The sequence below is a fragment of the Pholcus phalangioides genome, unplaced genomic scaffold (genome assembly GCF_987345545.1).
Source record: "Pholcus phalangioides strain wild (caught in Gottingen) unplaced genomic scaffold, Ppha-v1.0 ptg000003l_1, whole genome shotgun sequence".
NCBI lineage: Eukaryota > Metazoa > Arthropoda > Arachnida > Araneae > Pholcidae > Pholcus > Pholcus phalangioides.
Window position 1 is genome coordinate 47,817,614 of NW_028301596.1, and position 13,749 is coordinate 47,831,362.

General features: G+C 35.4%; 1 protein-coding gene across 1 annotated transcript in view; it reads right to left on the reverse strand.

The window, feature by feature from the left end:
• LOC149088730 (hemocytin-like) overlaps positions 1–13,749 on the reverse strand; it is a 144,062-nt gene that overhangs the window by 69,972 nt on the left and 60,341 nt on the right. Inside the window, exons 28-32 of the mRNA XM_089249432.1 lie at positions 11,594–11,662; positions 9,661–9,911; positions 8,296–8,413; positions 5,946–6,140; positions 5,151–5,279 (exon numbers count right to left, since the gene is read on the reverse strand). Coding sequence (XP_089105558.1) covers positions 5,151–5,279; positions 5,946–6,140; positions 8,296–8,413; positions 9,661–9,911; positions 11,594–11,662 — 762 coding nt within the window. The remainder of the gene's footprint in view (positions 1–5,150; positions 5,280–5,945; positions 6,141–8,295; positions 8,414–9,660; positions 9,912–11,593; positions 11,663–13,749) is intronic.

The window sequence follows — 13,749 nt, forward strand, 5'->3', positions numbered from 1 at the left end:
GCCGTTGGGGTGACGATGAGAATGATAAATTGCTATCAAATAAATTTTCAAATTTTAATTTCGCCGTATAAGCCGCACTTCGTGATTTCTGTCGGGATTTGAATTTCTTGCGGCAAGGGGCGTTGGGGTGACGATGAGAATGATAAATTGCTATCAAATAAATTTTCAAATTTCAATTTCGCCGTATAAGCCGCACTTCGTGATTTCTGTCGGGATTTGAATTTCTTGCGGCAAGGGGCGTTGGGGTGACGATGAGAATGATAAATTGCGATGAAATAAATTTTTCAAATTTTAATTTCGCCGTATAAGCCGCACTTCGCGATTTCTGTCGGGATTTGAATTTCTTGCGGCAAGGGGCGTTGGGGTGACGATGAGAATGATAAATTGCTATCAAATAAATTTTAAAATTTCAATTTCGCCGTATAAGCCGCACTTCGCGATTTCTGTCGGGATTTGAATTTCTTGTGGCAAGGGGCGTTGGGGTGACGATGAGAATGATAAATTGCGATGAAATAAATTTTTCAAATTTTAATTTCGCCGTATAAGCCGCACTTCGCGATTTCTGTCGGGATTTGAATTTCTTGCGGCAAGGGGCGTTGGGGTGACGATGAGAATGATAAATTGCTATCAAATAAATTTCCAAATTTCAATTTCGCCGTATAAGCCGCACTTCGTGATTTCTGTCGGGATTTGAATTTCTTGCGGCAAGGGGCGTTGGGGTGACGATGAGAATGATAAATTGCGATGAAATAAATTTTTCAAATTTTAATTTCGCCGTATAAGCCGCACTTCGCGATTTCTGTCGGGATTTGAATTTCTTGCGGCAAGGGGCGTTGGGGTGACGATGAGAATGATAAATTGCTATCAAATAAATTTTAAAATTTCAATTTCGCCGTATAAGCCGCACTTCGCGATTCCAGAGGCCTGAGTTAGGTCCGACCGTTCATCGCATACAAGTTCCAAGGAAAAATTGATATTCTTTGCCTTTGTAGTCTAGTGGGCTCACCCAGAAAGCTCGAGAACGTGGGTTTGATTCCTAGCAAGAGCACAGGTGAATTTTTCCTTCCTAACTTCATCTCGCATCAGCCAACCGTTGAAACCTTCGTATAGATAGCGGAAAGTGATATCATCCTCGGAAAATACAGTGTGTGTGGCTCAAAACAAAAAAATCTAAATTTTTCTTTGATTTCCCGTCCTTTAACTTCCAATTTGAAAGTTGTTGCATTGTCTCTCCTGATGCCAACAGAAAAATTGCATGTTTCTCAGTGCAATATTCGCTAAGATATTTGAATTCGAAAACTGGAGAAAAGTTATGAAAAGGCAGCAAAAACTAATCGACAACGCTCCTTCCCCAAATTTATGCTGTCCTTTCCACCTTTCCTTCGAATTTTGAATTCAAATATCTCGGCGAACATTGTACTTGTCAACTTAGATTTTTTTTGTTGGTCTCAGGAGATACGGTGCAGTCACTTTATAATTAGAAGTTTTAAAAATTTATATTTTTTTATTTTGTTACACACTGTGTTTTCACTCTCAAAACTGGTACAGGGTAATTTTTGAACGCCTTTTGAGCATTTTTTCAAACTGAAATCATCTCTACCACGGATGGTTGAGAAGACAATGGCCGTACTAACTCTTAAAGGACACCCTGTATGCAACTACACTACCACACAATTTGCATACTCTCTTCAAAGCCTTAAGACCAACTTAGAGATAGAATTTTAAGAAATTTTTTTGGGAGTCTCAACAGTATAAAATAAAACTATTGACAGAATTTTATGTTTATAGCTTCGTAGTGAGAAGGGGGGAATTGGGGATCCGGTCCCTTCGAAATGAGAGAAAATGATTGAAATAAGGTAAAACATGGCCAAATATATTATTTGACCACCTTGTCCCCCCCCCCCCCGCATGGAATTTCTAGATACGGGCCTGACCTTCAGTGGTTGCGGCTCGGCGATGAATCAGTGAATTAAGCTGTCAAGACATGTAATTTTATACATATGAATAAAAATATTTCTCTACTATTACATTGCTTTCGAAAACCTTGAAAATTTTAAATTAAGATCTTCATGAAACGGTCTAACTTTGTGCAATATCATTTGACATTTTAAGTCTATTTGAAACTTGAGCGAGAAAGAATTTCGAAAAATTCTCAAAGAAAATAATAAGGAACAGCAGTGTTTGTGGAGGATAGAAAAATCGATAAATGCCAGAAAAAGGCAACCCTGAATCCTTTGCTTTTCGCCAAGTTGGAAAAGTAAATGAATTTCCAAATTATTGATCTCCATTGATCATGGTATGCGCCACAAACCACTTGCAGCGACAAACGGAAATCCCGACAGAAATCGCGAAGTGCGGCTTATACGGCGAAATTAAAGTTAGAAAATTTATTTGATAGCAATTCATCATTCTCATCGTCGCCCCAACGCCCTTAATCGCGAGAAAGTCAAATCCCGACAGAAATCACGAAGTGCGGCTTATACGGCGAAATTAAAATTTGAAAATTTTATTTGATCGCAATTCACTATTCTCATCGTCGCCCCAACGCCCCTCGCCGAGAGAAATTCAAATCCCGACAGAAATCACGACGTGCGGCTTATGCGACAAAATTAAAATTTGAAAATTTTATTTGATCGCAATTCATCATTCTCATCGTCGCCCCAACGCCCTTAATCGCGAGAAAGTCAAATCCCGACAGAAATCGCGAAGTGCGGCTTATACGGCGAAATTAAAATTTGAAAATTTATTTGATAGCAATTTATCATTCTCATCGTCACCCCAACGCCCTTCATCGCGAGAAATTCAAATCCCGACAGAAATCACGAAGTGCGGCTTATACGGCGAAATTAAAATTTGAAAATTTTATTTGATCGCAATTCACTATTCTCATCGTCACCCCAAGGCCCCTTGCCGCAAGAAATTCAAATCCCGACAGAAATCGCGAAGTGCGGCTTATACGGCGAAATTAAAATTTGAAAATTTATTTGATAGCAATTTATCATTCTCATCGTCACCCCAACGCCCTTCATCGCGAGAAATTCAAATCCCGACAGAAATCACGAAGTGCGGCTTATACGGCGAAATTAAAATTTGAAAATTTTATTTGATCGCAATTCACTATTCTCATCGTCACCCCAAGGCCCCTTGCCGCAAGAAATTCAAATCCCGACAGAAATCGCGAAGTGCGGCTTATACGGCGAAATTAAAATTTGAAAATTTATTTGATAGCAATTTATCATTCTCATCGTCACCCCAACGCCCTTCATCGCGAGAAATTCAAATCCCGACAGAAATCACGAAGTGCGGCTTATACGGCGAAATTAAAATTTGAAAATTTTATTTGATCGCAATTCACTATTCTCATCGTCACCCCAAGGCCCCTTGCCGCAAGAAATTCAAATCCCGACAGAAATCGCGAAGTGCGGCTTATACGGCGAAATTAAAATTTAAAAAATTTATTTCATCGCAATTTATCATTCTCATCGTCACCCCAAGGCCCCTTGCCGCAAGAAATTCAAATCCCGACAGAAATCGCGAAGTGCGGCTTATACGGCGAAATTAAAATTTGAAAAATTTATTTCATCGCAATTTATCATTCTCATCGTCACCCCAACGCCCCTTGCCGCAAGAAATTCAAATCCCGACAGAAATCGCGAAGTGCGGCTTATACGGCGAAATTAAAATTTGAAAAATTTATTTCATCGCAATTTATCATTCTCATCGTCACCCCAACGCCCCTTGCCGCAAGAAATTCAAATCCCGACAGAAATCGCGAAGTGCGGCTTATACGGCGAAATTAAAATTTGAAAAATTTATTTCATCGCAATTTATCATTCTCATCGTCACCCCAACGCCCCTTGCCGCAAGAAATTCAAATCCCGACAGAAATCGCGAAGTGCGGCTTATACGGCGAAATTAAAATTTAAAAAATTTATTTGATCGCAATTTATCATTCTCATCGGCGCCCCAACGCCCCTTGCCGTAAGAAATTCAAATCCCGACAGAAATCGCGAAGTGCGGCGATTATACGGCGAAATTGAATTTTTAAATTCGACCGTGTCGGGATTTTGACCGTGTCGGGAATTTGACCCTGTCGGGATTTCGACTTTTCGGGATTTTGACCTGTCGGGATTTCGACCCTGTCGGGATTCTGACCGTGTCGGGATTTTGACTTGTCGGGATTTCGACCCTGTCGGGATTTTGACCTGTCGGGATTTCGTCTGTCGGGATTGTGACTTGTCGGGATTTCGTCTGTCGGGATTATGACCCACACCCTCCAATGGGTGTGGGTCATAATCCCGACAGACGAAATAGTCAATAGTCAACACAATCATGTGATTCCACTATAAATAGTAATCCCCACTTTTATTTAGTGACCGATATTGCTCTGTTGACAGACTTTACTTACAGGTTTTTAGGCTTCATAAATAGCCGTAAAAAATAGATGCTAGTGATAAAAATATCAATTCTGGTTTGGTATAAAGTTTTTTTGTTAAGGATAAGCCTATTTAACTAAAATAAGGAAAAATTTGTATCACAGAATAATAAGCTAATATCATTTATTCTATTTCCATATCTTTAAAAAATACAGCTATTGTATCAAAGTTTCTGTTTGACCAGTGGCTATCTCTCTCATCGATTTGCCAAAATGATTGGCAACTTCATAGCACACAAATTTCAACTAACTCTCAAAATAAGCAAACCTGTGAACTTACTTTCTAGTTAATTCTTTTTTATAGGCTTTGCTCCCCCCCCCCCGCCACTATTTTCATAAAGGCAGTGAAATGAGTCATTTTAGGACTCCAGGGCACTACATCCTAGAGCTAAGTCCATGTCATAATTTTTTGAAGGGAACCTCTTTATAATATAATGCAAAAAAAATAATAATAAAAGATTGATTACGCTGGAATTATTTATTATTATTAAATTATAAAATACTAGGAATATAAAATTTCTTCCTTATAAATCGAGGATTCCCAAACTATTTAAGTTTTTGCAGCATTCTTAGAAATTTTAAATATCGCCAGAGCCAGAGTTGCAATAAGATGCTGGATCTGCTACCACTTTCTGTGGTATCATATGAGACTTTTTTATTATAAATTATACACACCAATGTTAATGATTCATAAATATCAAATAAAAGTTCTTACCACATGGACAAAAAAATCTAATTTCATAATCCAAGCAACCGTTCACATCGTTTTCAGAATTCCAACACTGGAGTCCACTTTGCAAATCACATTTCAGTATCTGTCCCACATCAGAGGCTTTTTTCTTACCTGAATCGGCAAAATATATTTATGTATTAAACACATACTATGAGCGATGTAAATTATAAAACATACAGAGTGTTTTTTCATGTGTTTATTCTCTCTCTTTCTCTCTCATTCCACGTCAATTAATTTTTCTACATCAGATTCCAAGTAAGAAACAGGATAGAGAATAAAATAAACAAACTAAAAAATAACATGATAAACACTAATGACAGGATGGTACAATTTAAGAATGTTGCCAAAAATATTTCAGTATAAAAGTATTAAGTCTTGGCACAGAGCGCAACAGGCCTACAATGGTACAATTTTTAATCATTGCACTTCACTCATAGTTAAAAAAATTGATGGCAGCACTATAGACAATAATCATTACGCAGTAACAAACTTCACATTAGGTTCACAACACATACATTCCAGCATGTACCGATTCACTAGAAGTTCTGCAGAGGAATATGGATGAGGTGCATGTGTTGTTTAGTAGTAGTACTATAAAAGTATTTAAAATTATCATTTTTCAATTCACTTTGTTTTTTAACCCACCAACAAAAAGTGGATGCAACTACTAGAATTAATTCTGACCTGCAAATCAAAAAATAATATAGGAAATTTACCCATGATTTTGAATACCGTGGTAAATTATATTAATAGACAAAATATGTGGGTAACACTTACCGACTACTGAACGACATTCAATTTTCACAGGGTCATGGCAAAATTCAAATTTCCTTCGAATATCTGTCATCAATTCAAAATCTCCCCCTTTAGATGACGGTGAGTCCATGTTTATCCATTCAGTCCAACAATCGGGGTTTTCAATGTTAATAAGTACAGGAGCTTCTGTAAATGTTGTCGACATTGGAAGAGTAGCTGTAAAAAATTTTATTTTCATTTGCAACGAAAAAAAATCCAGCATGAAATTTTTCACAGCATGTACCATCGTAAGAAAAGGATGAAATATGTCAAATAGTAGATGTAGAAACCAAATGTTAGTGGAACAGAAACCTTAATGTCAGTCTTGAAGGAAAAAAAAGATAATAAACACTAATTTGTAGAGGTTGTTGCAATGTCATAACAAATATGTTGCTCCTATGACATTTTGATTTAACTCTTTGTCTACCATATTATGAAAAGTAGAAAAAGAAGAAAATTATGATAAATGAAAGTAAAAATACAAATAAAAATAATAATAGTAAATGATTATCATGTAATTTATTTGGTAGGTCATTTCAGTTCTAACAAAGACATAAAAATAAAAAATATACTGTTTTTCAAACAATTAGTACATAACAAATTATCTGAGCTGGCACTTTGAAGTACTGTTGGCAGATAAAGGGTTAAATAATTTTATACTGTGTTCAGTTTAAACATGATGTTTCATGAAGAGAAGAGAATAAAAAAATGAAATTTCTATGGTTTATTCTAGAGTTGAAGTAAAATTTGTCTATTTTATCATACTAAGCTGAGTGAGCTCCTAGATATTTATAATCACTCATAGACTTGAAATAAAAAATATAGCAACTTTTTATTATATTCCTTTTTAGATTTCCAATCACTAGTATCTGAGATTTTTACTGTGTGGGAGCTTTGACTTATCCTTTCCCTTCAATGCTCGTGGATTTGTAGATTTGAAAATGACAGTGGGTTTTATCATGTACCCATACGCATTTGCACAAAACAACATAGTAAGTGTACCTTAACGTACCTTAAAACAGGGGCTCGCTTTTCTTCTTGGGTGATAAATGTTCTTTGCAGCATTTTCTTCCAAAATAGTAGTTTCATCAGCGTTAAACACCTGCTGAGGTGCCCTTTTCTTCAATAATTTTCTATAGAGTCTTCAGAAATTTTCTAGCTGTCGGCAGCGGCTTGATCACCAGTGATTTTTACATTGTGTGATCCAAATCGTTTCTTAAATCTATGAAACCAACTTTTACTTGCATAAAATTCTGATGAAATAGACGTCTCACCAGCCCTTCCCTTTATAGAAGATTAAAATCCTTTCACCTTTTCCCATTATAATATATACAATCAATTGGAATACCTTCTTCGTAGCTGTCTTGTATCCACAAAAAAAAAAACCAGCATTTTCTGTACCAGAGACAAATGGATTCCATAGGCGATGCAAAGTTTTTGCTGCCACAGGTGCAGCTACAGCCACAGCTGATCGAAAATTTCATATTAATTTTTCTTGATATATCTCACCATAGATTCATTGATTCCGTAATGGCAGGACACAGCAGCAATTGACTTACTTTTGCTAAGCATAGTAAGTATATACATTAGTAATTCATAAGTAGTATTCATTCATAGTACATAGTCAATATATCCAATTTTTTTGTAAAGTTTTCACTTTTTTTTTGTCTTCTCAAAGCATTATCAGTAGCACTAGACAAATGAGCCATCCTAAACATGAGCAACTAAAATTTTGTAAACAAAAAATGTGTGAATGACAATTGCTGAGTGTTGCCAAAAAAATTTTCAATAAAGGGGGAAAACCGCGAATATGGCGACGGACGGACTGTATTTCATTTTTTCATAATTAGGAAGTGAAAGGGTTAAAACAAATATTATATGTAGTCAATTTGTCTTATAAGCAGAAAAATATTAAATTATAAATTCATTCCTTCCTCTGAAAACTTTTTAGAACTTTGAAAAAGTGAAAAAAAAATTGTTTCTGAATTACAAGGAAAAAAATTTATAAAAGATTTAAACTTCATTTGATAGTATATAAAACTATTCTTTCACAATAAATACAACGACAAAACCATGAAATATCATAAATCAGATTAAATAGTCATATAGCTTGTACAAAAATTGCTTTAACAAAAAAATTCTCTCCCAAAGAAATAATTTTAAACACCTTTATCTACACAATATGATCAGAAAAAAAATCCACAACATAATTCCGCAAGTGACTTATTACACGTATTTTTAGTTTGAAAATTCATTTATGCCTAATTAATATTATCAAATTATTCACATTTACATGATATAATATAATGAGATCATCAAACTACAAACTTACAATAAATCAATGCTGGAGCACTTGTAACTGCTTTACCACAATTAGGAACTGAATGGCATTCCAGGTTGTCATAAACACATTGGCATTTGTCACATTTATAATCCAAAATGTCATTTGGCTTTGATAGTATGAAAAAAGTAAAAAATGAAAATAGCAACTTAGCATATGTTTTTATTTTTTTTATTTTTCTGCAACAAAACAAGCATCAATAGCAGTGATTTTATGTACAGGCATCAATTACATGAACTAATATAGACTGGACAGAGCTCAAATAATATAGACCTCTTCAATTTCAAGTTTAACTAAAATAAATAGAGGTATAAATGGTGTGATGTATGTTTTGTTTTAAATCATTTTTAATTTGACACGTTTTTATTGAATTGAACATAAAATTATTTTGAAAATCACGGCAGAATGCAATAAAAATAACAAACGCATACAAAGTTACATTAGGTAAAGTATTTTACTGTACTTGCAGTTCACATCAGTTAAAATATTACTGTGAGTACTATATGTTAAGAAGTCATCAACGAATAATGTAAATACACGAAAATTACAAAATTCTTTGATAGACTCTTCCAAGTACCATATGTACTCATCTATAAGTCAACCCCCCCCCCACCCGCACCACTCAAGGACCATCAAAACCGCAGCACCAATCAAGGTTTTTCTCAGCAAAAACTGACCAGTATGCAACTCAACCCCCCCCCCCTAATTTTAGAACAAATTTTTAAACAGAAAAATTTGACTTGTATATAAGTCTCTTAATGTTTTCTGGGAATCCCATGACTCAAATATGATGGGTAAAGCTTTCTTTCTCTATATTCTGTGGTTGTAGTTGAAGTAGATTGTCATGAACTAAAGAATTTTGTTCATCATTTTGCAGAATTTAAATTTTTTTTAAAATAAATTTATGGAAAGTACCTTGGATAGCCAGAAACTCATTTAATAAAGGTTTTACTGTATTTATGTCAGCCCTTCTGCATTTGTGTGAACATTGCACTAGGCATTGTGCTACCAGTCAAGTTAGTTTTCTGCAGTTTCCCAACTTCAAATCACAAATGTGAATTTTTCTCCCATTTGGAAAAGTCTACATACAGAGAGCAAACACACCTTCAACAAGATAACATAAAAATTCAGGCATTTGCTTTTCACTTTCCAATATGGAAGACAGATGGTAGCACAAGCATAACATATAACAATCATAACTCTGACAACATAAATATGTTAGGGACATAAATATATACACACACAAAATGTTCCCACATCTACCAATTCATTAGAAATTCCTCAGAGGAATGTTTACAAAGTGCATGTATCATTAATTATTAGTTATATTTATGAGTAAAAACTTGATTTTCTTACAGCAACAATAACAAGTAGTCCATTGTCTTCTGGAATAACACATGTGCACTCTTCCTTAGGCACACATATGTATTGATCCCTCCACAAATGAGGCCAATCACACCTTTTAGAGGGTCTGCAGCCCTCTATGCAGGCATATTCATTTCCACTAGAACACTTGCCATTTAGTTGAAGTTGATAATAGAAAGCAGAGCAGGTCTGGTTGCAACGATAGGCACATTCATCATACACTTCACCAGGAGGACAAGGATCTAAACAAATAGAAAAATGGCTAAGCATCAAACATAAGCAGAGATAGATTTAAAGAGTTGAGGAGAAGATGATGATGATGTCAGTAAATATGCAGGTTGCCCCAATATCAGGGTCACAAACCTCTAGGAGGGGTAGGATGCAAATGACTCAGAATCACATAGCAACGCATAACTGAAAATGCTTTCTTGATGTGTTAGGTGACAGCACAGCCGCAACTGGGGGGGGGGGGGGAACAGGCGGGTCTCGTGCCCCGGGCGCAAATGAAACCTCTCCTTCAACATTACAAGGGGAGCATCAAAATTCACGCTTGCCCCGAGTGACCAAGAATCTAGTTGCGGCCCTGGTGACATTGTGCCAGTACGGGAGCTTCAGCCATTTAATGTATTGACCTGCTCGATCACCGGATCTATCATGCCTTGATTACTTCTTTTGTGGGCCTCCAAACTGGGGAGGGGGAAGGAATCAAAACACTGGTGTATGATATCCCTGTTGACATCACTAAGGAACTGGTTACACACATTGCGGGTAAGTCTGAGACATGCCCAGAATCTTCCAGAATGTTTGTAATTCAAGTGTAATTCCGGAGATGTGAGGTTGACCTGCATTGAAGTTGGTAAATGACACTGAACTCTGTAAAAAAAATTTTTGATGCACATTCATTGTTATAGATTCAGATTCACTAGCATGGTGTCTTCTCACTTCTGTTTTCTGTGTACACTACCTCACAAAAAAAGAATTTCTGCCCATGCACTGCTATGTGAATCATAAATGTCTGGGTGCACCCTACCCCTCCTAGAAGTTAGTAACCCCTGATTCCAGAACAACCTGTATTCATTTCATTTCATTCCGTGCATTGCCCAGGCTCTATCGACCATTGTCAATTTTAGCCATTGCCCGGATGAGGGGGCTGAGCGATGTCGGGTGCTTTATTATGCATATAAAATATAAAATACATGAACACTAAATATAAAAACACATTATTAAAGAAAATAAAAAAGTATATACAGATTTAAATATTTCTATTATACAATATACAATTTATTCCGATGAGCTCTTCTGATGTCCTTTCCAGCTTTATTGAGCCCGAGCCCCCTGTTCCTCTCTGTGGCCAAGCGCCAGGTCCTGAACCATGTTTTCCCTCATTGGCTTGTTGGCTCGGGTGAGCCCTCCGCCGTGTCCAGGCCAGGTCCTGGCCAACCTGTATATATTAGATCAGCCAAATCATTGCCAACGGGGGGAGGAACTGCTCACGCCCACGAATCCCTGTATCTCTGCCCACAGTATTGATTGGCTAAAGTAAATTTAAGGATATTATTTACTGGTACTGAGTCGCTAGCAAAGAAATCGTATTTGCGTCAGTCTAATTAACATTTTCTCCTCCTTTCCTCTCCAAAATCAAACCTACTCCTATGGATACATATTTGAGCCAATGACAATATCGGGAGAAAATGTAAATTTTCACAACTGTGAAAGAAGTGTATGTTAGATTTGGCATGCCAGATTCAAGTTAATACAATGCATCATCTACAAAGAAAATAATTTCCATAGGCTTCATGTACATAGTTAAAATACTGTAGCCACTTTTTGAAGAATGAATTTTACACTGGTGCAACTTGGAGTTGTTAAAATAAAGAGACAAAATCAAAATTTTGCATCAGTATAGACGTGCTAAATATCTTACTTGTAGTTGAAGAAATTGTTGTTGAGGTAGCAGTCGGTTCTGTTGTTATGGGGAATGTTCTTGGTATTTCTGAGTGAAAAAAAGCACAAAGCCTTAGTGTAAATCAATATCAGTTACTGAATGAGAAAATTTAAATTTATTTTTAAACAATTTCTAAAAATTTATACCAAACTATTATTCTAATCATCAAATACAGTGAAACCTCAATACAACAATACTCAATATAACAATAAATTCCTATACAATAATTTTTTTTACAAATCTTGCTTGGAATTGCTAGTCTAATGTTGAACTCCTCTTGATACAATGGCATCTTTTATTATGGCAAATCTGTCTATAATGATATTTTTTTTATAAAGATTTTGAAACTGTGACAACCAAATCTTTGATATTTCACTCAAACTTATGAGATGAATATCTGATAATTTTGAGTGAAATATAAAAGATTATATACTTGAAGAAACAAAATTTGTTTCTTCAAGGATTTTCAATAACACATCAGTGTTTTCTACTTTCTACCGTATTTTAACGTGTATAAGGAACCCTTTTTTACCAAAAATTGGGTCCCAAAAATAGGAGGGGTCCTTATAGATGGATAGTATTGTGGACATATCTTTTCAACTTTTTTTCCAAATTCTAAGCCAAAAAAAAGATAAATAATGTTAAAATAATGTACTCTCCGAAAGTGTAATAAGTAAGGTTCAGATTTCTATGTCTTTGCATACTTCACTATTTTCAGATTATAGAGCATATTTTCAAAATTTTAAGGCATGTATTGCATATTTCATGATTTTCCATGAACAGTAATTTTTTTTCTTCCTATTCCAATCCCGCTTCAGACTGGTTTTTGTGGTTAACTATTCTGACAAGAGCTATTAGGGCTAGTATTTTTATGCACTAAAAATGGAATATTGTTGCTGATTGGTATAAAATCCTAAAATTCATGTTTTTCAACCAATCAACAATGACATTGAATTGTTATAGCATAAAAATATTAGTCCTTCAGTGACACTGGTGTGTGGCTGTAAATAGATTAACTATCTGAATCGGTGTCAGTGGTAATTTGGGTGCCTGAGTGGCATGGTGGTAAGATGCTCGTGTACCATTGTGACTTCCAACCCATCTTACTAATGGCAGTAAATTGCAACATAGCGTTATGGCCAGAGTTGGTGTTTGGTGAAGTACTGGTAATTTGGAGAAAAAAATCTAAAATTAGTAAATGGGAAATTTTTTAGCGTTTGTGGAAAATTTTGAGTTTTTATCAAATAAAAAGATTTATTTTATTTTTTTTTTTTTTATTTTGTGCTTTTCTAAAGCTAAATACACTACTTGGCTAGGTATTTTTACCTATAGATGGCAACACATTGATTCTGAATTTGTAGGGAAAAACTTGCTCAAAAGGGAAAATTTTGAGGAAAATTTTTGCTGGATGAGATAAGTTACTGAAATGAAGAATTTCTGTTCATACAATAAGTAATGGTTCAAAATAGTTTAGACAGCATCAACACTTCTCATTATCATATTCATGGCCCCCACATCCTGGAGCAGGGCATCTAGGCTAGGATCTTTTGCGCCCACCCCCCAGAACAGACTTCCCTTTTATGATGAATTTATGAGTGAAAAAAAACAAAAAATGATACAAATCGTTCTGGGCCCCAGGGCTGGAGCCTTGTCAACCCCACCCTTGCGGGGGCCATGATTATATTATTTTGCTAAGACAAATGTTATTTGAGATAGGAATGAAAAAAATTTTAGGACATATTTTTCATTTTATAGGGCATAATTACAGTTTTTAGAGGGCATAATTACAGTTTTTTGAGAGCATAAATGCATATTTTATAGAGCATTTTTTAGAAGTTTTAGAGCATAAAAATCCTAGCCCTAGTAATTAGTGTAACGAATTGCCATGAAGCTACTTTCTATGTACCACAAAAAAGGCTTGTGCAGTAAACCATTTTACAGCGTGAAACAACTAATTAAATTTCATTCATCAACTAAACAAAATTAAATTTTTTGCTGCAAAAAAAATTTTAAAGATATTTAATGGTGGTAACAATGCCAATCCAGAAGATATGATATCAACAGCATAAATTTGGTGGTGATTGATGGCAATATGATACTTTTCGATAAAATGAAACCCCCCCTCTCTACAACAA